The sequence below is a fragment of the Prionailurus bengalensis genome, chromosome A1 (genome assembly GCF_016509475.1).
Source record: "Prionailurus bengalensis isolate Pbe53 chromosome A1, Fcat_Pben_1.1_paternal_pri, whole genome shotgun sequence".
Lineage (NCBI taxonomy): Eukaryota > Metazoa > Chordata > Mammalia > Carnivora > Felidae > Prionailurus > Prionailurus bengalensis.
The window spans coordinates 79,264,958-79,290,372 of NC_057343.1; the positions used below are offsets into that span (position 1 = coordinate 79,264,958).

General features: G+C 39.7%; 1 protein-coding gene across 1 annotated transcript in view; it reads left to right on the forward strand.

The window, feature by feature from the left end:
* The window catches only part of MYO16 (myosin XVI), a 609,750-nt gene that overhangs the window by 302,810 nt on the left and 281,525 nt on the right, over positions 1-25,415 (forward strand). The window contains 3 exon segments of the mRNA XM_043582911.1: positions 3,839-3,904; positions 13,205-13,332; positions 19,250-19,355. Of these exon segments, the coding sequence (XP_043438846.1) occupies positions 3,839-3,904; positions 13,205-13,332; positions 19,250-19,355 (300 nt within the window).

The window sequence follows — 25,415 nt, forward strand, 5'->3', positions numbered from 1 at the left end:
TTCGAAATATACCATTACAATTATGTGACTTGGGTGGATCACACTGTTAGAAACCATCCTGATGCCTTTTTTGGCAATGTGCGAATATGAGTACGTATTTCTGTGGGGGGCACGTAGAGCTTTGTTCGCAGGGCGTGAACCCAGCACGGGAATGGCAGCATCACAGGGACATTCAGCCTCGTAGACACACCCAAATACTTTTTCAGAGTGCTTACCCACCACACAGCTCAGGATTCCACACCCTGCCCACCCACAGCATAGTCAGTCTTATCTGTTGTACTGTTAGTTTTTACGGATTCCGGCCTTCTTGGCAGGTGTCTGCTATCTCATTGTGGTTTGAGCGCACGTCTTCCCACTCCCTGGTGATGGTGACCTGTAGATGTGTATTGCTCACTTGGCCATTTTGGCTCAGGACATGACCGTTCAGTTATATTGGCATTTAAACATGAATGGGTCGTGTTACTTTTTCTTATCACTATGTAGGGATTTGTATATATTCAGAATACTCTTTCTTTGTTAGATGTACATGTTGTGAGCATTTTCTCCCAGTTGGCGGCTTCCATTTTCGTCTGCGAATAGCTCTATGGAATAGGTGTGCAGAATAGAAGTTTGCAATTTTCACAAAATTCTTTACGTTGAGTGTTTTTTTGTGTCCCACTTAAGAAAATTTGGCCTTGGTCATAAAATTTGGCCGAGGCTAGTTTCCTGTATTTCTTCTGGTAGTTTGATTGTGTTAACTTTAACATTTAAGGTATGTTACTAGGGTGGAAGTGATTTCACAGTGGTGCAAGAGAAGTGTTCCCCCACAGTCATAACAAGATGACCATGGGGAGGAGAATACATATTCTGTTGTATGAATGGATCCATTTGTGTCTAAACCAGGACCGAAAGATCTTAATAGCTATGGCAGTATGATAGATCTTAACACATGGAAGTCTTCTATATATCATGGAAGGTTAATATCCCTCTTTTGGTTGTGTTTCATTTCTCTGGAACATTTTTAAACGTTTGGTGTAGAACTCTGGACCCTTTATATTATACCTGTTTCTGGGCATTTTTCAAGTTTTGATGCTATAATGCTATAATAAATGTTATTTTCTTATTGAAAATTACAAGGGAATTTCATTTTCTTATTGTTTATGACAAATATGGAGATATAATTCGATTGTAATATGCATATTTTATCTGCCAATCTTGCTAAATTCATATGTAAACATGGATTTATATGGAGATTCTTTGGGATTTTCAGCACATACCATTATATGGTATGTAGATAATGGCTTTTGTTTTTTTCTTTTAAATCTTGATAGCGTCCTTGCTTTCTTTTCTTATTTTATTTCATGGGATGATACTCTTAATAGAAAGATGACTGGAAGTGACAATATTAGGCATCCCTACCTCGTTTTGGATCCCAGGGCAAAGCTTTCGATGTTTTATCATTAAGCACGTTGTTTGCAGTAACCCTGCCATAGATCTAGTTGAATGTTATTTGATTAACTTCCTTATATTAATACTTTTCGAAGTTATTATTATCTTCAGTCAGGAGTGGGCATCGAATGCTATTAAATGTTTTCTGACATGTATTGAGATGATCATATGGCTTTTATTCTTTACTCTTTAGTATTGGAAAATTTTTTTTAGTATGTATTATTTTTTAAGAAAGAGACAGAGAATAAGCAGGGGAGGGGCAGAGAGAGAGGGAGACACAGAATCTGAAGCAGGCTCCAGGCTCCAAGCTGTCAGCCCAGAGCCCGACGCAAGGCTTAAACTCAGACTGTGAGATCATGACCCGAGCTGAATTCAGCTGCCCAACTGACTGAGCCACCCAGACATCCCTACTCTTTAGCATTATAAATTGTAACAGTTGGTTTTCTAGTATGAAGCCAACCTTGCATTACTAGAATAAAGCCTACTTGGTTGAAACAGATTATCTGCTGAATGTATTACTGGATTTAATTTGTCAATATTTTGTTCACGATTTTTGCATGTACTTAATGAAAGAGAAACCTGTAAATTTCCTTTCTTTGAATATACTAGTTAGGTGTGTAATACCAAGTTTAGGCAGGCCTCTTAAATGTAATGGCGTTCCTTTTCTGTTATATTCTAAAATAATTTGTGTAACATTTATCTTGTGCATTGATGTTGGGAAGAATTCACCAGTGAAGTTTAAATTTTCTTGGTGGAAAGGTTTCTTAGAGATTCAAAGTTCTTTTTCAGAAAAATAAAGTCGTGAGACATTCTATATCTTACTGTGTTCGTTTTGGTAAGATGGTGGATTGTTGTCACATTATCACATTATCTAAATATCCAGCCACAGTGACTAAAGTATGATTCCTAATATCTCTTCATCTGTTTTCATGTCTATACTGTCTGTAGTAATGTCGTATTTTGGATACTAGTAGCTTGTGCATTTTCTCTTGTTTCCGAAGTCTTGTTAGTGTACTCACCAAAGGCCACCTTCTGACTTTTGTTTCTAGTCTTTTAATTTCTACTATTATACTGATTATTTATTTCTGTATAATTTAATGTAATCGGATGTGCTCCTTGAAAAGGACATTTAGATCGTTAATTACCAGCTTTTCTTCTTTTCTAGCATTATAAATACCATATCAAGCAATAATTTCCATACTAAATATACCTTCAGTTGCATCTCACAAATTAGGAGATAACCAAAATATTTTCTCATTTTCATTGTAGCTCCTTTTTAGGCTCATAGGTTATTTGCAGATGTATTGTATAATTCCTAGACATTTTGTAATTTTCTAGATATCGATTGATAATCTCTGTCTTATTTCTGCCATAATCAGAGTACATACTCTGTGTGATTCAAGTCCTTTAAATACAATGGAACTGGTCTGTGATCAATTTCAAAGAATGTATATTCTGCAATTGTTTGCTAACAGTGTTGTGTATAAGTCAGTCAACGTGGTAATTATTTCAACATTGCTTATTCCATGAGTTACTAAAACAAATGGTTGCAAATCCCCACTACTGTGTTGAATTTTTCTCTTTACAGCTGTTTTTGCTTCATGCATTTTGTGCTAAATTTTAGTCTCATAGAAATTTTAAATTGCCATATATTCCTGATTGGTTTAACATGTTATCATTGTGCAATGTCCCTTTTCATCACTTTTATTTATTTTTTCATGAATTGAGTATTGCTAAATCACATTTTTGTTATTATTGTTTGCAGGTATATCTTGTTTTATCTTTTTACTTTCTAATTTTCTTAATCTATATATTTAAAGTACTTTAATCCAGTTCATAATCTTTGTCATTTAATTAGAGTATTTAGTAGTTTTGCCTTTGATGTAATTACTGATGTTTTGGGGTTTAAATCTGTCATTTTATTATTTGGTTTCTATTTATTCCATCTGTTCTTTGTGCCTTTATATCTCATTACTTGTCCTTTTTTAATCGCAAATTATTTATATTTGCTTTTTTGTACTTTAAATTTGCGTTATGCATCTTATTATTGTTCTGTAGCAGCATAGAACTCATTACTTTATTACCTTCAGCATTTTTTGCCATGTGTTTTAATGTTATATTTTTTATTCACTCTGGTTCTCACAAAGCCCCTTTAAGAAAAGAAATTCTTAGAATCCAGTTATTTGAGTTGTTATGTGGTCGGTGGAACAAGCCTATCAGTTTTATTTTATTTGAATTACATTTTTGTGTTTCTTTATTTACAAACTCTCCATAGGATCACAAAATGTTAAAATATGGCTTTTATTTGTTCTCTGTATTTTGCACAATGATTTAAAAATTCTATAATTTTTAATTTTAAGTGTCCTATTTATATAGTCCACTGACCCCTTGTATCCTTTTCTTTTAACAGACTTTTATTGGAGACATCCTCTTGCTTGTTAACCCATTCAAAGAGCTTCCAATTTATTCCACCATGGTGAGTATAAAATTTTGAATACCTTTTAATAATGTAGGGTAACACCCACTAGACGTACCTATCCATATCAAATGATCGATTGAGAAGAAACCTGCAAACAATAAGTAAAGTCAGAAACTTCTCAGAAAACTCTAAACTGAATATTTGCGTAATAGTGACTTTAATTTGTCCTGAGACAAAAATGGAACGGGATGTTATTTTTATCAAAAGATTCCTTTGCACTTATAATGTGTAATTTTCCTATAATTGTAGTCACTAGACAGACTTCTAAAATTAAATAATGCGTTACTCTGTTTTCCATTCCTTCCTGACTAATTCAAGGTCAGTTGGTGTAAAGTATTTATTTTAACATCATGACCTCTTTCAGAAAAGTTCTATGATGTTAGAACCGTGAGAATAAGAAAGGATATTATTGCATTTATACATTTTTCCAAATGACTTTCTACTTTAAATTATGAGACTTTCAAAATTAAAAGAGCAATTGCTTTTGGAAAATTATTCCAGGCAACTGAAAACACAGTATGATTTTTGAGTAGTAAGAGATCAAAATATCATTGTGCAAGCTCTCTCTCTCTCTCTCTCTCTCTCTCTTTCTCTCTCTCTTTTGTTCACAAGGCAGTTTCCAGTTAAAGCAGAATCCCTCATAGGGAGCAGGAACATGACAAACAGGAGAGAGGAGTAGATACAGGTTCTTGAAACAGGGACATGCTCAGAGAAGTTGAAGAGGGAGGTGGCAAGAGGAAGTGTGGACAAGAGGGAGAGGGAGAGGGGAAAGGATAGAGACATCACCTTCTTGAAGCTCCCAAGGAATCATTGAAGCATTCTTACAGAAACACCTCCTGAGAAAGAGAGTGCACCCTAACTACCCCAAACTCCACCCTTCTTCCCAAAGTCCCTTCCACTGTTGCTTTGAAACCACTGCCCCTTGCCTACTGTCCTTATTCCACTCGGCCCAATCCCAGCCTTAGCCCTGGGCAGTCTGACTGTGTGGGCGCATGATAGCCCAGGACAAGAGGGATCAGCAGTTCTGCCAGAGGAGTAACATTAACCTGTGATTATTAGATAGACATATGGACTACTCGTGTTTTTATTTCTTTTGATGTCAGTTTTTAGTAATTTTGTTTTTCAAGGATTCTGTTTCTTACATTTAATCTTCAAAAGTTTTTGGCATATAATTATTCATGATCCTATTTTTTTAATGTGTGTAGAATTTGAGTGATTTATTTTCATTCCATATGTTGGTAATTTGGGCCTTCTCTGACTTTTTAAAATCCGTTTGCTAGGAATTTATTGATTGTATTATTCTTTTCAAAGAAAAGCATCTCTTGACTTTTAATTTTTTTCTAGTGTATATTTATTCTCTATATAATTGATTTCTGCTTCTTTATTTCTGTTGTCTCCTTCTTTCTAAGTTCTTGGAGTTTAATTTGGGTAGTTGTTTTAAATTATAACATTATATTTTGAACTTTTTCCTTTTATAAGTATTTGGGGCTTTTTACTTTGCCTTACACAAGCTTTACAGAATTCTTCATCTTTGGTTTTTCATAAGTTCATTATTATTCAATTTAAGAGACAGAGAGAGAGAGAACCCCTGCTATTTAACGTTGACATTTAGTGTGTTGTTCCTGGCTTACATTTATGTTTTTACATTTGATCTTAGACTCAGTAAGAATCTTCTGGTGAGACAAAAGCTAGTTTTAACTAATTGAATAAAATATATAGATACATATATTTTATTTAAATGCTTCTATAGACCTAGAGGTCAAATTCTAAGTATTAGGGAAAATTTAACATAATAAATTATTTTAGTATGGCATTATTTATCATGTTATAATATATAGTGTATCTCAAATGAAACAAGCCTGTGACTTTGTGGTTTGTTTTTACGGTGTTAACAGTGTGGCAGTTTTACACCTTCAAATATCAAGCTGTATTTTCAGTTCTTTCAGAAATACACATTAACAGAGAAAGGAGAGACACATCAAGAAACATATTTCTAGGGGCTCCTGGGTGGCTCAGTCGGTTGAACGTCCGACTTCGGCTAAGGTCATGATCTCACGGTCCGTGAGTTCGAGCCCCGTGTTGGGCTCTGGGCTGATGGCTCAGAGCCTGGAGCCTGCTTCCGATTCTGTGTCTCCCTCTCTCTCTGACCCTCCCCCGTTCATGCTCTGTCTCTGTCTCAAAAATAAATAAACGTTAATAAAAAAAATTAAAAAAAAGAAACTTATTTCTATATTATTGTAGGAACAAGATATGATATATTGAGATTTTTGCAGGAACAGTTCATTAAAACTTAAAATGGTGAATGCAACATATAACTTATATGTATTATCCTTTATATCTATCATTTCCAACAGACGCTGGCATAGAAAGTAAGAGGAAAATAAATCTATTTAGGTAAAATATGCACTGATAAAAAGCTTGAGGAAAAAATAAAGAGAAGGGCATCTGTTGGAGACACAGGTTTTTAATTTGTGGGTCTAGAAGGATGCATAACAAAAAAGAACATGGAGGAAAAGAAAAAATTTTGAGGAAAAACCAGATTCAGGTGAATATGTGAAGTTTTTGGAGGTTAAATTGAAATAATGTTGAGATTTGACATCGGATGCAAGATTAGGAATAATTCACATGAGTATTTCATTTTGTAAGATTTCTAAGACTCATACCACATTTAAGAATGAGGTGGAGGGGCACCTGGGTGGCTCAGTTGGTTAAGCAACTCTTGATTTTGGCTCAGGTTATGACCTCATGGTTTGTGAGTTTGAGCCCCGTGGCAAGCTCTGTGACCGGGCAGAACCTGCTTGGGATTCTCTCTTTCCCTCCTTCTCTGCCCCTCCCCTGCTTGTGCTCTCTCCCTCTCTCTCAAAATGATAAACATTTTAAAAAAGGAATGAGGGAGAAAAATAATAGAAAGCAATGAAGAAGGAGGAGAGTTAAAGGGGGAGGAGGAACAGGAGGGAGGAGGGATGGAGAGACAACAGTGACGAGACAGATGGCGGCCACTAAAGAACCAGATCTAACACATTGTCGAGGTAGTAATCAGAAAGGATGAACATCTTGGTGTTTGTATCATTGCGGAAACCAGTGAACAAGTGAACGTCCTGAGGGGGAACACGTCAGCAACAGATACACAATTATCCCCTCAAGCAACAACATCAGGCTTTTCTCAGGTATTCCTCACCATGACCGTTACCATGGACTTCATAAACCAAAGATCTACCACCTGGACATTTCCCCTGTACGAAATGATGACACCATTCCAGATAAACTACCTGGAGATTATCTCTCAAAATTATGGTTTTGCGTACACAAGGGCACAAAAATGATCGTACCCATTTTCAGCTGCTACTGGCAATGAGATTAAGCTGTCCCACTGTGTAAAGTGGCATTAGTGTGGGACGCCTGGCTTAGGGCTTCATTAGCTTTCAGATTCTGATTACTGTCGGTCTCCTAATATTCCCATTGCGTGTTCGAGTTTGGCACGGAGCTGGAGGGACTGAGCAGAGCTCATTGCCTCTGGACGAGTGGGGCTGGAAAGAGACCTGGTGCTGTCTAGGGCTCATCACGTGGCAGGCCTGCTGCAAAAGCCATCACGTATGTCGTCACATAATCACAAAAGGCAACGCAATCAGTATAAGAATTGTTATTTCCATTTGGAGGTGATAAAAGCCTCATGTGGATTTAGCAAATTTTCTAAAGCCTTCCACGATGGTAGGGACAGAATTTAAATCCAGGTCACCTAACCCCAGAGCAAAATGCGTGACGGACTCTTCTCTCAGCACAAATGCCAAGCCCTCAGGCAATTTTTTAAATTATTATATGTGCTCCTTTGTAAAACACCTTTTTTTCAGAATATGTCATCTATATATAGATATGTAGACAATGAGTAGGTAACCCACTCACACAAGTAGAGTGACCTATTCATACCATACTGTGACGCCAACAGCCCCTATGAGTCATGCTGTTGACGTCAGGAAGGTTCCACGGGTTATGGGATCCGGACAGCTGGGGGGCCTGGGCCTGGCCCTCTCATCCGCTGTGGGACTGCGTGGTTGGCTTCAAACATCCGAATGGGGCAGGATTCTTCAGTCTCCCAGCAGTTTACTGAGAGGGGTCGTGCATGGTGGAAAGAGGGAGGGAAGATTCTTTAAAAAAGAAAGACCTTATTCATTGGAACTAGAGAGTCCAGCACAGGGAGGTACCCATGAGTGAGGCTGACGTGATGCCATGTCCCCCATGAGCTACAACAGAGCACTTAAAATTTCCGCCGACCAGAATCCTCTGGTTTCCAGATGATGCAGACGGGGAGAGAATGAGGTGAAGCGGAGAGAGAAGGCACGCGCGAAAGAGAGTGGCTGACGCTGATGATATTTGCTGGACCACATGAGAATACGCAATAATGTTATTAATGCTGAAGGCAATGGTAGCCAATCTAAAGGTTACATGGCTTGTCAGAAAACGAGAACTGTGTCAGTGAAAATCTTCAAGCTTCACTAGGAAAAAATAGAATTAATTATTATCTATTTAATATTATTATTAAGTTATTGGCATTATTATTATTGACATTATTATTTTGTTCTGACATTACATATAAAGCATAGAATCAGCATCAAGCTAAGTCTTAGCAGGTGGTAGCTGTGGAATATTCTACAGTGTAAACTCTAACACTGCATGGAAAGGAGAAGGCTTATAAGAAAAGAGATCTGAGAAAGGTTATTAGTTAATCATGAAAAAACTTAGATACCCAAGATCCATTACGCCTTTAATGCCTCGTAAAACTTTGCCTAAATAGAAGATGTGACACTAAGTAGTTTGAAGAAATGGCGTAGGAGTCATATATGCTCCTGGCTCTTTTCTGTCTGGCTTTGTTTGTAACGTTTAATGAAATTCTCAGCAAGATTTTACAGATTGAGTTTGAAAGCATTCTGTTAGAGTTTGATCAGGCCCATGTTGGACTTGGGATGTGAAATGGTGTTAGTACAAGTGTTCAAAAAGAACAGATATTTGTCCTACAAGAAAATACAGCTAGGCTAATACTCCCTGGTCAGTTTATGAGTTATAGTGTATACATTGCTATCATTAATTATTTTGATAGCCATTTTAAATTCTGGAATAACCAAAAATACAAAAATTTGAAAACTATTTCAAATAAAGAAGTCATATTTGTTCAAATGCTCTCCTGAGATTGGGATGCAGCTATAAAGAAGTGGTAAGAACACATCGTGCCTTGGTTTAACTGTAACGTTTATTGTCTGTGCAGTACAGAAAATAAAGCTATGTTTTAATTATATGGTGTCTTAGATCAGATGGTGTAGTGTGCTATCAACAGAGGCAAATTCCTTTTCATGAGCAATGACAACCACTTCCCTGAAACTATTATCCTTTCATCTAATCTTTATACATACACACATATAATCACCCCCTCTTATCTGAGCTTTCGCTTTCCATGGTCTCACTTACCCACGGTCAGCCAGGGACTGATCTTCCTTCTAATGTAGCATCAGAAAGTCAGTAGTGGCCTTGGGCGCCTGGGTGGCTCAGTTGGTTGGGCGTCCGACTTGGGCTCAGGTCACGATCTCGCAGTTCGTGGGTTCGAGCCCCATGTCGGGCTCTGTGCTGACAGCTCAGAGGTTGGAGCCTGCTTCCCATTCTGTGTCTCCCTCTCTCTCTGCTCCTCCCCTGCTCATGCTCTGTCTCTCTCTCTCTCCTTCAAAAGTAAATAAAAACATATTAAAAAATTAAGAAAAAAAAAAGAAAGTCAGTAGTGGCCTGATGCTACATCACGTGCCTGCGATACTCACTGTACTTTGTCTCATCACATAGGCATTTGATCATCTCTCATCATCCCAAGAAGAAGCGTGAGTACAAGACAAGAAGTTATTTTGAGAGAGGGACCATACTCATACAACATTTATTTATTTATTTATTTATTTATTAAAATTTTTAAAATGTTTATTTATTTTGAGAGAGAGAGAGAGAGAGCAGGAGTGGGAGAGGGGCAGAGAGGGAGACACAACCCAGAACAGGCTCCAGGCTCTGAGATGTCAGCACAGAGCCCGACACGGGGCTTGAACCCACGAACTGCAAGATCGTGACCTCAGTCAAACTTAGAAGCTTAACTGACTGAGCTATCCAGGCGCCCGCCAACTTTTATTATAGCATATTGTTATAAGTGTTCCATTTCATTCTTAGTTGTTGTTGGTAATCTTACTGTGCCTAATTTATACATTAAACCTTATCATATTTCTGTACATAGAGGAAAAAAAGTGTATATAGGGTTTGGTATTCTCTGTGGTTTTTGGTGTCCCCTGGGGGTCCTGGAACATATAACTGGTGGATAAGGGGGGTCCTGTTGTACACATGCAAGAAAAAACTGCATATACCATTTTTTTTCTGTTTCATTTTTTATTTTTTTCATTATTTTCTGTTTTAATTCATTCAGAGGACATACAAACCATATCCATTTACCAAAAAAAAAAAAAGAAAGAAAGAAAATTTTCATTAGTCACTGTGCTTTCAAAAATATTTTATATTGATAGTTTTAGGTCTAGATAATTTATTCTAAATGTCCTATAGTATTTTATCACATTAAAACACAATCACTTATATTCATCCATTAAACCCTATACCCATTTTTAATTATTGCCATGTTTTCTGCTCTTACAAAAGAGTGCTAAGAACTGTTTTGTGTGTGCTTTTTTGCCGACGTGCAAGAGTTTCTTCAGAGAGATTCGCGGTCAAGCCTACCTTCTTCAGTTTAGAAGTTGTTGCTAAATCACTGTTCCAGTTAGCAAGAACAACCCTCAGTACTGCAGATGCATTTTTCTAGTGCTGGCGAAAACTTCCTTTTGAAACCAACCCCACCGCTAATTAGACATGTGACCTTGCACCAGTCGCTAACTTCTTTGCTTCAGTTTCCTCACCTGTAAAAAGGGAGAGGATTCTCATACCCCACTTGTAAATTTCTACAAGAATTAGATGAATAAGTATGAAGTGCTTAGAACAGTAGCAAGCACACATCAAGTGTAAGCCATTATTACTGTTATTATTATGATTATTGTTTTGAATGTTTATTTATTTATTTGGGGGGGGGGGAGAGATAGAGGGAGAAGGAGATCCAAGCAGGTTCTGCTAGGTGTCAGCACAGAGCCCGATGCAGGGCTCGAATTCACAACCGAGAGATGGTGACCTGAGCCAAAATCAAGAGTTGGAGGCTTAACCGACTGAGGCACTTAGACACCCCTATTATTATTATTATTATTATTATTATTATTATTATTACTGTGCCATTGATAAAGTTACCAGTATTTTGTATCTATTACCCTGCTGTTTGAAATGGGATTTCCTTGGATAACAGCGTTACTGATCTTTTCTCATGCTTATTAGTTATTCTCTTCTGTTCATATTCTTTGTCCAATTTTCAATTTTATTTCCAGTTTTTCTTTGTAGGCATATATTTGTAGGAGTTATTTATAAGACATGGATAATATATGGATTCTATGCACAGCTTAATCTCCTCTCTGTCTTTGACTTTTATCATCATTACTGTATGTTTGATGTTTGTGGTAGAAAAGCAGTTGTCACATGTGCTGTTGTGATATTAAGTCATCCTTCCCATTATAATTTGTACTTGGGAACTGTATTTACTTATTCCAAAATCATGACAGTATTATTCTCTTTACTTGTGTAAATGTTTTATGTTTTGCTGTTTATATTTGGGACTTAAATGCATTTGGAATTCATGTTTACATATCACATGAGCTAGAGATCAGTGTTTATTTCCTTTACTAATATCGGTTTTTTGAACACCATCCTGTATGACTGATGCATGAAACAGCCCATTTTGTGCCCTAAATCCCCACCCATGTGTGGGCTTGGGTTGAGTTCTCTAGTCTGTTCCACTGATCTCTTTTTCTGGTCTCTGCACCAGAACCAGTGTTTACAGATTTTGGGTTTTTTGGAGTTTTTATTGAGATATAGTACTCATGGATTTATAAGTGTCCAGATGGATACATTTTCATGAGCCCTCAGATCCAGAACATTTCTGGCTCTCCAGAAGCCACACTCTCACTCTTCTGCAATCACTAGTAGCTTGCCAAGGGCATGTGACTTCTTAACAGTGTAGATTAGTTCCACCTGTTTTTATACTTTATCATCGAGAGTGTTCTCTCTGTGTCTGATAGATTGCACTCAACATCGTGTTTGTGCGATTCATCCAATTATTTCTTATAGCTGTAGATCATTTAGTCCATTTAAAAAAATTATTTCCCTTATGGTTTTAAATAATTTCAGACATATGAAAAATTTGCAGATAAATAGCACAAACAACTTTTTCTCCCCAACCATTTTCAAATGATTTGCTGGCATGGTGTCCCATCAACCTTGAGTATATGCCTTGTGCATTTTCAAACATTGTGCAAACCAAGGCATTCACCTGTGTAATCCGCATACCACCATTGGAATCGGGAAATTGCTCCTGATGCAGTGTGACCATCGAGTCAGGGTGCCTCATTCAGGTCTTTCCCATCACCACATAATGCCCACAGAGCCCAAGACCCAGGCCACCATCACAGGACAGGCACACTGAGCCTCTAGGCCCTTTTGTCTTGTCTGGATTCATCCCTCTATCTTCTTCTGAACTTCCCAACCTTGACATCCTTGAGGCTACAGGGAAGTTACTTTGTAAAAAAATAAGTAAAAAAAAAAGTAAGTGTGCTATTTCTTCATAGCTCATACACCTCCCTGTCATTTCATGATTAATTCTAATGTAGCAGAATTTACTAGAAACTCAAAAGGACTAAAAACACTGGAACCATGGCAATCCTCATCAATCACTGTGTCACTGAAATTAAGTTAATTTTTGTTTTTCTGAGAGATTTGTAGATTCTTCTGTGTTTCAACTGCAACTGCTTTCTATTCGGATTAAAAACCCTTTCTATCTTATGTTACGGAAATGAAATGTCGCCGAGAGATATTGCATTTGATGTAAATTAGCCCAGGTTCAGCTTACTCCGTGGGTGTCTATTAAACTGGATTTGTGTCAGTTGCTCTGCTTAAGGACAGCAGAATAATTTCAAGCCTGTGGACCAAGTAATTCAGGATCAAGGATATGCCCCTGTTTTATCATGGTGAACCCTTAAAACGTGCTGAAAGAGCATAATTTCCCAGACGTTTTGTAGTTACAAATGAGATTCAAAAATAGACTGTGTCACATTTGTGTATTGGAAAGAAGTCCACTGTGTCCTGAGGTAGATGAGCTGGAGCCTTCTCACAGACATCTGTGTCCCACACATTTTGCAGGTCTCCCAGCTTTATCTCAGCAGCTCGGGGCAGCCCTGCTCCTCCCTGCCGCCCCACATCTTCTCCTGTGCAGAGAGGGCCTTCCACCAGCTTTTCCAGGAGCAGCGGTCCCAGTGCTTCATTCTCAGGTGAGTGCACCCCGCGCCTGGCCAAATGGATGCTCGGCGTCATGCTGGAGGCTTGGCGGTCAAGCTGTCCTCATTTCTCGTGGTTTCTGTTTATTTACTTCCTCAGCACCCGGCAGTCCAGTATGTCTTGGCAATAAGTACATTTGACTCGTTACAAAGGAGAGACATTGTTGTTATTAGAAATAGCCCCAAGTGTGGCTGAATCAATACCAACAAACTTAACCTGAAACTCAATTCATTTGGAAGATTTACTACTTAGAACCAGGGTGTTTTTGCTTTCAAGCCTTAGAAACCCTGGGGAAGGAAATGCACCTGCTGTTAGCGAACCATGGTTCACAAAATGTGGTGCTGCTCAAATACAAAGCACAAATTATTACCTTACAAATGTGGGCTTTCCCACACACTCTGGGTATTTATGTTTGCTTGTATTTTACCCAAAGTATATACCCGGAAGTATTTTATACTGAAACATAATGGTAGCATTAGCTCATAAATTACCAGATGCTCATGACAGTGATTTACATCACAGCAAAAATTCTTCCCCCCACTCTTCCATACACACAAGTACCACAAGAAGTAGAGAGTAGAGGTGAAATGTGATTATGTACTGATAAATGATTTAAAATTATTTAGGTATTAAAACAAGATCTGCATTGAGAATTATGTTTCTTTTTAAAAATTGTTTAACCTTTATTTATTTTTGAGAGAGAGAGAGACAGAGTGTGAGTGGGGGAGGAACAGAGAGAGAGGGACACACAGAATCAGAAGCAGGCTCCAGGCTCTGAGCTGTCAGCACAGAGCCCGATGCAGGGCTCAAACTCATGAACCGTGAGATCATGACCTGAGCCAAAGTCAGTTGCTCAACTGACTGAGCTGCCCAGGTGTCCCAAGAAATACATTTCTTATTAGGAGAAAATTCTACCAGAGGGGACTTCTGTAACCTTCATGGCTTTGCCTGAGTTATAATCAGTAGTGTTGACTGGAAACAAATGTGTGAATAAAGCTTTCCATAACTCCTCAAAGTGAAATGAAAGTGAGTAAAGATGGACAACTGCATAGAACCCGAAAGACATCTAAATACTTAAGTAAGCACTTATTTATGTACTTTTACATTATCACTTTGGTTCAGTGGAGGGTATGATTGGTGGTTGCAAACTTCAATGTTCTGATTTTCAAAGTAGCATACAAGTAGTTTTTTCACACTTGTGCTGAAGTGTCCCCAGATGGGAGGGGCACCGGCAGCAGGGGAGGCCTCCGCCATCCTCCAATCAAGCAACTCTATTTTTATCTGCTCTGTTGGGTTTTCTAGTGTAACTTTGATGAAAAGGGGAACACTTTTAAAAACCCATGAGATTATGGGGAGTATATAATAGTGTGGGCAGTAGTAACAACTGATACGTATTGAGAACATAGTGCCAGACCCTCCATTGGGTACTTTCTGTGTATTGCCTTACCCATAGCTTTAGCATCACTATTTTATGGGTCAGGTGACTGTGTATTATAAGGAGTAACTAGTCTAGGGCCTCGTGATCAGTAAATAGTGAATCTGGGATGTGAGCCCAATAGTGTGAATTAGTAAATGGTGAGTAATTAGTCTAGGGTCCAGTGGATGCCATATGTGGGATGTGAACCCATAGTCTGGCTTCTGGGCGTGAACAAAGCTTCCCCACTCTCCAAGCCAGACACCAGTGCGTGGCTTGCCCCCTGCAGCCTGCTCAAGGAGGCTTCTGGCAGCCCACCCAGCCTTCCCTAAAATGCTGGGCACAAATCCGTGGGTTTTCCTAAGTTCTTATTGAATCTGCTTAATTCTTTTGAAACGCATAGGTCTTAGCGAAGCTCTGAGGAGCCAAAGAATCATATCCTTTGGGAGTCTGCCTGCTACAGATTTCATAATATCTAGCAAGTTCTTTTAGTAAAGAAACCCGTTTATCGTTTTTTTAATATGAAATTTATTGTCAAATCGGTTTCCATACAACACCCAGTGCTCATCGCCAAAGGTGCCCTTCTCAATAAAAACCCATTTATCTTTAACCCAGTGCTTTCTACATGAATTTGCTCATGGGATTGCTTTTCCAGTTGGACTTGCTAATATTCTGCAGAATTAGTATTTCTTTGGGACATTTTTATTTATTTATTTATTTTTATTTTTTATTTATTTTTAAAAAAAAATTTAGCATTTATTTATTTCTGAGACAGAGAGAGAGACAGAGCATGAGCAGGGGAGGGGCAGAGAGAGAGGGAGACACAGAATCTGAAACAGGCTCCAGGCTCTGAGCTGTCTGCACAGAACCCAATGCGGGGCTCGAACTCATGGACTGCAAGATCATGACCTGAGCTGAAGTCGGACGCTTAACTGACTGAGCCACCCAGGTGCCCCTCTTTGGGACATTTTTAAAGGCTAATAACGCCATGTGTCTTTCAGTCTTTCTGAAAAAAACTTTTTTTCCTCGTTCAGGTTTTTTTCTTTTTTAATGTTTGTTTGGTTATTTATTTACTTATTTTTCAGAGAGAGAGAGAGAGAGAGCAGAGGAGGGGCAGACAGGGAGGGAGAGAGAGAATCCCAAGCATGGTCTACCATGGTCAATGCAGGGCTCGAGCTCATGAACCATGAGATCGTGACCTGAGCCAAAATCAAAAGTTGGACACACAACCAACGGAGCCACCCAGGCACTCTTGTTCAGGTTTCAAGAAGTGAAGAACAAATGTGTGATCACAGGGACTTACTATTTTAGTCATCCTCTTCTTTCAGGATTGATGTTTTTATATGGCTTCTCTACTTCCTTGATTGTCTTGACTACGATAAAGGCTTTCTGCATTTATTATACTAATTCATTAAAATTAGTAAGTTTAGAACTCAACTAAATACATTGTTTAAAAGATCAGGGAAGCACTATCAATAATAGCCAAATTATGGAAAGAGCCCAAATGTCCATCAACTGATGAATGAATAAAGATGTGGCATACACACACACACACACACACACACACACACACACACACACACACAATGGAATACTACTCAGCAATGAAAAAGAATGAAATGTTGCCCTTTGCAACAACGTGGATAGAACTGCAGAGTATTAGGCTAAGTGAAATAAGTCAGCTGGAGAAAGACAGGTATCACATGATTTCAGTCATATGTGGAGTTTGAGAAACCTAACAGAAGACCACAGGGAAAGGGAAGGAAAAATAAGATGCAAACAGAGAGGAACACAAACCATTAGAGACCCTTAAATACAGAGAACAAGCAGGGTTGGTGTGGGTGGAGGGGTTGGTGGGGTGGGGAAAATGGGTGATGGGCATTGAGGAGGGGACTTGTTGGGATGAGCACTGGGTGTTGTATGTAAGTGATGAATCATGAGAATCTACTCCTGAAGCCAAGACTACACTGTATGTTAGCTAACTTGACAATAAATTAAAAAAGAAAGAAAAGATCACAGCCAAGAGTCTATTGTGTCTCATAACCAGCATTTACAAAGGATAATTTAAGATTTGGAGATCAAAATGCAAATATTCCTGGAATACATGTCCTATAACTTAGGACTGGAGCAGGAATTTCTAACTTTTATTTTCAAATTTCTATTTTATTTTTCACTTGATTGATAATTATAGGCCTCTCTAGCACACAAAGCTTCATATTGAGAAACAGTTTTTAATAATTTTCAGATCTTTATCGTGGGTTATAACTGAGAGTCTGGTGTTCACCATAATCAATCTTATCTTTAATTTTCTGAAGGCCTTGATAGATGGTTTTAATTAATTGTCAGAGCACATGTGACAAAAATCCATTATCCTAACAGTGTGTTGAGCAAATCCAAATTAATGTTATAAGCTGAACATAGAAGTAACTTGTGAAGTTAGCAGAATAAGGTCAGCCTCTGTCACGTGCAGGTTTTGCAGACAAGGCTATTCAAATAAGCTTTCAGATTTCTATGGGTCCATGATGGGCACTGCCCAAAATCCTCCGTCAGTTTCTAGTTTAATCATATACTGGGTTTTCAGATCAAGGGATATTTCTTGAACACATCATGCTAGGATATTTAGTTGCAATATGATATCCTACCCTGCCCTGTGCTGTATCCTTTTTTTTTTTAATTTCCTTGTATTTTACTCAGAGTTTCAACAAAATATGCCCATTTTGAGATTTTATGAGATGGTTGAAATTGCTAGTGATTTTGGCCAGGTAAGAGAATTGATCATTCTGTCTACCCCCACGTGGAGTGACAGAGCATGCGCAGTGGCGAGAGCGGGGAAGGCACTCACGTGACCTCCAGTGCAGCCGCACACCCTCCCAGCTGTGCAGACTGCCGGCTGCGTTCACCATCGTCCATGCACCACCTGTTTCCGGTTTCAGAATAGATGCTGCGGAAGAACCGGTTGAGTGTTTCATGTTGGGTGAAGGCTGCCTTTGCTACCCTTTCTCCAAGAATGAGCCTACCCCCCAAAGTCCTCCCTGGTTTCTTCCACCTGCTGGCACATTGTTTGCTGTGCTCCACTGCAGTTTGAGTATGCATTCGTGATGTGCTTGGTGTTCATTGGAGAGCACCCCGGATGATGGATGATGCCCCCCGGATTGCCCACGGATGCACCTCTTGAGCTCTGCAGCCTGGCCTAGACTCCGGCACATAGTAGGCCCTTAGTAAATTTCATCTGAAAGAAGGAGCGCCATTTTTAAAAGGAAAATGGTGTTTTCAAGATCCAACCCTGCGTAAATGTGAGCAGAATCTCTACAAAATCAAGATTTATAAACCATCCAATTTATAACAGCGAATACAAGGGTAGAAGTGAAATTTCAAACACGAGTGATCTAAATTGTTTCTGCTCTGAAATTAGAAGGTTACAAGCAAATGTCCTTGAACCTAGAAAAGGAGCTCCTTATCTTGCGTGGGCCTCTGGCACCTGCTCCCCTCAGGCTGCCAGAGTGGTGGTTCTGAAAGTCATTAAAATATTCATGGTCGGCGCGGATGCGGGGAAGGGAAGTATTTTGTTAGCAGCTGGAGACTTGGATAAAAAAATACATTTCAGCTTCTTTTCTGGCAAACACCCTTTCCTCCAATTCATTAGTACAAATAATCAGGGGAGAAGCCCAAAAAGCACTAGTAAAGATATATGTGTGTGTGTGTGTGTGTGTGTGTGTGTGTGTATACATATATATATATTTTACTTTTTAAGCTATCAGATGAGTAAAGACTTTTCCTGAGCATTCTATCTGGAAGCACTAACCACTTTATTTTGTATTAGACCACTTTGGTATTTAGTAAGTAATAACTGTGTTGGAATTTTATATAATCCTCTATCCTCTCATGTCAGGAATATAGTACAATTATTTATAGAAATTGGATGAGTTTTGAGAAACATCAAAAATGTCACTACAGATAACAAGTTTGGTTACTATTATTTCCTGGATTCAAGGAAAATGGAGAACGTGAAACGTCAGACTGACAGAAGCCTCAAGATGCAAGTGGCCATTTTAGGATCTGCCGTGTGCCAGGCACCTTACTCTCCTGGTCAACTCTGGCCAAGGAAGGTGTAATGTCTTTCCTGGGAGGCTCAGAAAGCTTTTACAAGGCCATTTGCTCCAGGACACATTCATCCTCACTGTAGAGGCCGTCCCTTGGGGTCCCGCTCACTTACGTTCATTTACAAAGCTGAGCACAAAACATTGGATGGCAGACGTTCATCAAATTCATATGCTGCCTCAGCGTCCGGAACGACAGAGGGCACGTGACCGAGTACACATGTACTAAATATTTCGGATGAGCAAATCAAAGCTAAGAGTTAGATGATACCATACACTCAGGAAAGGTTCTTCCCTCCTTCCCTCACCACCTTTGTATCAGGATCATGGCTGCTCATTGAATTGTTGGCTACATTCTCCAAGATGCTAAACTTGAGTTTTCTCTCTGTTTTCTGGCAGTGGAGAGAGAGGATCGGGGAAGTCTGAAGCCAGCAAACAAATAACGAGACACCTGATGTGCAGATCTGGCTTCAGCAGGCCTATGTTTGATTCCAAATTTAAGCACGTAAGTTTCTTGTTTGGGTCAGAGAATATGTTGAGCTGGGACACCTGTAGTTTGTGAATAAAAGGGAACATCATAATAGACCATAAGCTTGACCATTAATTGGTCCAAGTTTGTGGAAATAAAGGAAAGAAAAGAAGATTGAGGCCTGGTGCAAATTAATGCCATTCAAGATTTATTTTAAAATATTTTGAACATACATACTCTTTTTTTATAGTTGCTCAGAATAGTTGGATTGAAAACATGTAATATACTTAGAGATTACTGTTGTTCACATAGAAAGTGCCACTCGGTGTGTAGACACTTTTGGGGGATTGGCCCGATTAGCACGTTTTGTGGGGGACTATTGAGAGGTGATAGTGAAGTTTCAAAGTATGTAAAAGAATTGATAACAAGAGGGGCACCTGGGTGGCTCAGTCAGTTAAGCGTCTGACTTCAGCTCAGGTCATGATCTCACGGCTCATGAGTTCGAGCCCCACGTCGGGCTCTGTCCTGACAGCTCGGAGCCTGGAGCCTGCTTCCGACTCTGTGTCTGCCTCTCTCTCTGCCCCTCCCCTGCTCGTGTTCTGTCTCTCTCTCTCTCTCTCTCTCTCTCTCTCTCTCTTACAAGAATAAGTAAACATTTAAAAAAAAAAAAGAACTGATAACAAGAAAGCTTAATGCTATTGAGGGGCAGGTAATAAAAGTTCATCTCCAATATTGACTTGTTTGATGTACGTTGTGGTATTTTTAGGTATGCAACATAGTGACTTGATATGTGCATGTATTGCGAAATGATCATCACTATAGTTTCTTAATTAACATCCATCGCTCCACATAGTTAAATTTTTTTGTCTTGTGATGAGAACTTTTAAGATTTACTTGCTTGGCATCTTTCAAATCTGCAGTTTTCCCAACTGTGGCCACCATGCTGTGCGTTACAGCTGCAGGACTGACTTACCTTGTAACTGGGAGTTTGTACTTTTGACTTCCTTCACGCAATTAAAACTGACTTTAAGTTATATTCAGTAACACCTGCTTTTATTTGAAGACTCCTTGTGGTGATACTTCATCCACCTAAAATATCTCCTGGGTTCAAGGAGGAACCAGAAAGGCCTATTAGCCGTGAAGATAAAGGTCAGAAATTTCACACAATAAAGCTCGGAAATTTTACCCAAGGATACACCTGTAGGGTGCTCACCACTGACTGTGTCTTGTTTTTACACAGTCCGGGTAGGTATTTTTAGCAGGTTTTCTCTGGCCACAGTAGAGGGGAAGTGCAAACTCAAGAGTTGCTAGAAGGATCCTGCAGGGAACACGTATGCTAGGCAGACGCCCTAGTGGGTGGAAAGACAGCCCATCAATAACCAATCGGGACATGATCAGAACCCAAAAGTGTGCTACCCTGGGGGTCTCCACCTGCAGGGCTAGCCTTCCAATTTCATTACTGTAGAGGAAATAACTAGAATAACCCAAGTTCATGATGATTATTCTATGCTTGAGACAAAAATAAGATTCCCTTACGTGTGCCCTGTTACTTTAGGGGCCTCGGGGCCTTATGCTCTGTGCTTCTTCATGCTGTCCGATCCCACGATTCCGTCCCATCCATGTGCTGTCACGCTTCATCCTAACCCCACCAGCTCCCCTTCTTCCCACATAGACCCCTGCCCAGCAGCCCTCCGGGATATCCCACAGTGTGCATCCCTAAGACGTCCAGAGCTGGACGCAGGGACTCCCAGGTTTCTTCAGCATTCTCCTCCCAGGCCACCCATCAAATAAGTGGCACCATCACTTTCTCATTGCCCCACTGGAAACCTGGCTTTGGCCTCGATGCCAGCCTCTCCCTGCTTCACCCATGATCACAGTATCCCGTCAATCTGACCTGGTAACACTGTTCTCCAGCCTCATAGAGTTTCCCTGTTCCTATTCTTGCCAGAGCCACCTTTGAACACATATCCCTCCAGGCTGGGCCATGTGGCCTCTGTCCCTCATTCATTTATTCAACAATGTCTTAAGTGGCTGACATGTGCATGTCCCTTGAATTCAGAGACACCGTCTTAAAGCCCGTCACACAGTTGGAGCTCAAGTACTATGTGGCACGTGAAAGAGTACATGCTTAAGATACCTAGAAGTATTTTCAGCATACCTAAGACACAGTTAATTATCCCAAGTCACCTCAATTCATTTACTTAAACATAGCAAATGAACTTAACATGGATAAACCATTTGTCCGGCATCGGGACCCCATAGGTTTTGCTGCGTGTGCTGTGTGCCATGCACATGATGGGCAGTGTGGTTCCAGTCCCCTCTCTCTTGGTGCACATTTCATAGCAAGGTGTGGGAAGTGTGCTGGTGTCACCTGACAGGTGCACGCCTCCCCCTCCACAATCACCCCTGCACCGGTCTTGCCAGGCACGTATTTGCAGAAAGATACCTGCCAGTTCATTCTGCGACTTGATATTGAAAGTGTCTGATTACATTGGAGTAAAAACTTAGCTGCTGTTATCTTAGATTATTCCCTAAAACAAAACCATCTGAAAGTTGAAACGTTTGGGGCTCCTGGGTGGCTCAGTCGGTTAAGCATCCAACTTCGGCTCAGGTCATGATCTCACGGTCTGTGAGTTCGAGCCCCGCGTAGGACTCTGTGCTGACAGCTCAGAGCCTGGAGCCTGCTTCAGATTCTGCATCTCCCTCCCTCTGTGCCTCTCTCCCACTTTCTTTCTCTTAAAAAATAAATAAACATTTAAAATAAATAAATAAAAAGTTCACACATTATATAAAGATGTAGAAACCCATCACCCTGTGAGAATTGTGCTGTTTGTATTTGGTTTTCTGTCACTGCCCTTTCAACTTATTGCTGTGGGCCAAGGGATATCTGCCATGGTGGCATGCACGTGAGAATACTCTGGAAATCTTATTTGTTAAATAAATTTTTGTTTTGGACCACCTGGGTGGCTCAGTCGGTTGAGCACCTGACTTGAGCTCAGGTCATGATCTTGCTGTTCAAGAGTTCAAGTCCCACGTCGGTCTCACTTCTGTCAGTGCAGAGCCCGATTTGGATCCTCTTTCCCCTTTCTCTCTGCCCCTCCCTGCGTGTTCTTGCTCAAAAATAGATAAAACATTAAAAATTTTTAAAAATCTATCTATCTATTATTTATTGGTTGATTGATTGATTGATTGATTATTTTTAAGTACACTCCACATCCAGCGCAGAACCCGATACGGGGCTTGAACTCATGACCCTGAGATCAAGATCTGAGCTGACTGAGATCAAGAGTCAGACATGTAACCATCTGAGCCACCCAGGTGCCCCAATATTCTAGAAATTTTAGTATCTGATTCCTCATTTAGAAATGAGAGGAACTTGGGTTGCCAGGGTGGCTCAGTTGGTTAAGCACCCAAGTCTTGATCTTGGCTCAGGTCAGGATCATGATCTCATGGTTCCTGAGATCAAGCCCCACATCAGGCTCTGCACTGACAGCAGAGAGCCTGCTTGGGATTCTCTCTCTGTCCCTCTCTCTCTGTGTCTCCCCTCCTTGCTCTCTCTCTCTATCTCGAAACAAATAAATAAAAAAAAATAGTTTTAAAAGAAATGAGAGGAATGTATATTTAATTGATAGGTCCATGTAATTTTTTTCATATTTTCGACTTCTGAAAAAGACGTTCTTAAGAAATTAAATCCACTCTTACGGATTCCCAAACCTACACCTGATTCTGGAGATTTCTTTCTTTGTGAAGAATATCTATGGTGACATATGTGTTCATTAATGACTAACTCATAACCATTTATTAAGCTCAAACCATATACTGAGAACCTGCATAATTGTACAGCACAGCTCAAAATAATTTAACATTTTGGGTTGACTTGGGTAGGATACCATAATTATCTATGTTCACATAGCAGAGTTAGAGAATTTCTAAAGAACAGTTATCAAATAGACTCAGGTTAACTAACAGAATACCAGGAGCTGTTGGCCTAAGTGTAATGACAAGGAACAGTGGTCCTCACTGTAAGTTATAGACTAAAGCAATCATTTATTAAAATGATCCTTCTGGAAAGAGCAGGCTGTGCAATTTCTAAAGTGCATTCTAGATTACTTTATGTAAATTGGCTTCGCAGTTTAGCTTAAGTAAATACATTCTAAGTTGCATTTCTTTAGATAGATATAACTCTTCCAAATCAGTTAGCGTCTGGGAATCAATATTATGATATCCATGCAAATTTCAAGGAAAACCATTTCTAATTCACTTGTTTGTTGTTTTATTCATTTCTCATGCAAATTAAGGATGTCATAAATAAGTGATTCCTAGCCTCATAAGGTAACATCGCCCAGGATTAAGTATGGCTTAAACTTCGTATCAGTTATGCTGGGTGTTTTTTTTGTTTTGTTTTGTTTTTTGTTTTTGGCTTCCCTTTAAATTACAATCCAGATGAATATCATTTGGGGTTCAAAGCATTCTCAAAACTTACCCACAGTTCTTGCACAGCGCCCTGGTGTACAAGTGGGAATTAAATACAAGTATTTAATGAATGTATATGAATCGACTGTAAATATAACATCACAGGGGTTCAGTGAAACTTTGTACATTTCGGGGATGGGCCAGTACTTCTTGTGGGAAAGAAAAGTCTGATTAAGGAGATGAATAGAAAAGAGCATCCTTGATTGCGGAGCTGAGATTCAGTAGAAGGCTTAAAGTTCAATCCAAGGTGGGATGAAAGGAAACTTCCTTAGGAAGCCTGAAAGGAGAGAGGTGGGTGAGTTGAATAGGAACGCAGTTCGGCCACACTGGGTGGTGTGACGTTGCTGTGGGTTCCCACGCTGGCAGCCACTATCCACGATGCGGCCACGTGGGGCTGCGTGTGCAATAGACACACACAGGGCATCTCCCCTGGGGAGTCTAGCCCACACAATTTTGCCCTGGATCGCAGTATACTGCAAAAGAAAAGCAGTCACTAGAGGTTATTCGGATCAGCAGTTACTGAAAAATAGGGAACACGGGACGTAAAAAGAAGGGCGCAGGGGGATGGTGTCAGCAGAGTCATGTAAAGCTGAAGAAAAGCGAGCATCTTCCTTGTGGTTTCCATCAATGACATAATTGAAGATTAGAACCTGGAGTATGGGGAGGAAGAGAGCAAAGTGAAGGCGTCTGAGCTGGCTCCCTGCTGACCCATGAGGGCACAGAGGGAAGAACCAGGTTTAGGTGGGGTCCGGAGAGCTAGAGAGCTGGCACTGAGCTCCAGAGAGGACTGGATACTTTCATACAGGCCATACACGTGTTTGTAAGGGACACACAGCTGTCATGTTTCTGAATTTTAATCTCCTCCTTCAGTTGTCCTGCCTGAAAGGTCTACGCGGGTTTACCTTCTGCCCTGGCAACATGGTTCGGGTTGTGTTTTACGCAACGGGTTTGAACCCTACAACCATGGAGATTGCTCTGGTTCCCCTGTACAGCTTCAAAACAGCTACCATCAGTTCAGACTGTTGTTTTTAATCCCTGTATTTGAATTGCAAGCTGTACAAGCAGGAGATTTTTCCCTGGCAATAGGTTTTTGGAACGTAAAAATCATGTTTGGGGGGAAAAAAACAACTGCCTGGGACTTTTCACTAATTCTGCCCCAAATGACTTTGAGCTTTAAGGGACATTCAATTCCATTTATGTTGTTTAAATACACATTTATTGAATAACTGCTTTTTACAGAGCACAGTGGTGTGGTACACATGAGTAAGCCTTTTTTTTTTATTGAGGAAGACACAGGTTTTTACTCTTAGAAAATACAATAGGTTAACTACTATCATAATAATAGTGCATAACTTTTAGTGGCAAAGCTATTAAAATCTTAGAGAAAAAAACCAAAAAACCCACACAGTCGTAAGTCAAAAAAAATCATACCAGTAAAATTTGAATCAGTGACCACTGAGGAAATATATACATACATCCTTTTGCCTATATTTTTGTTTAAAGTTTTGTTATTGTGCCATATTTTCATGATTTTCTTTGAGAGTTAAGGTGAGCAGTGGAACAATAATCAGTTTTCCTGGTGTGTGTGTGTGTGTGTGTGTGTGTGTGTGTGTGTGTGTGTTT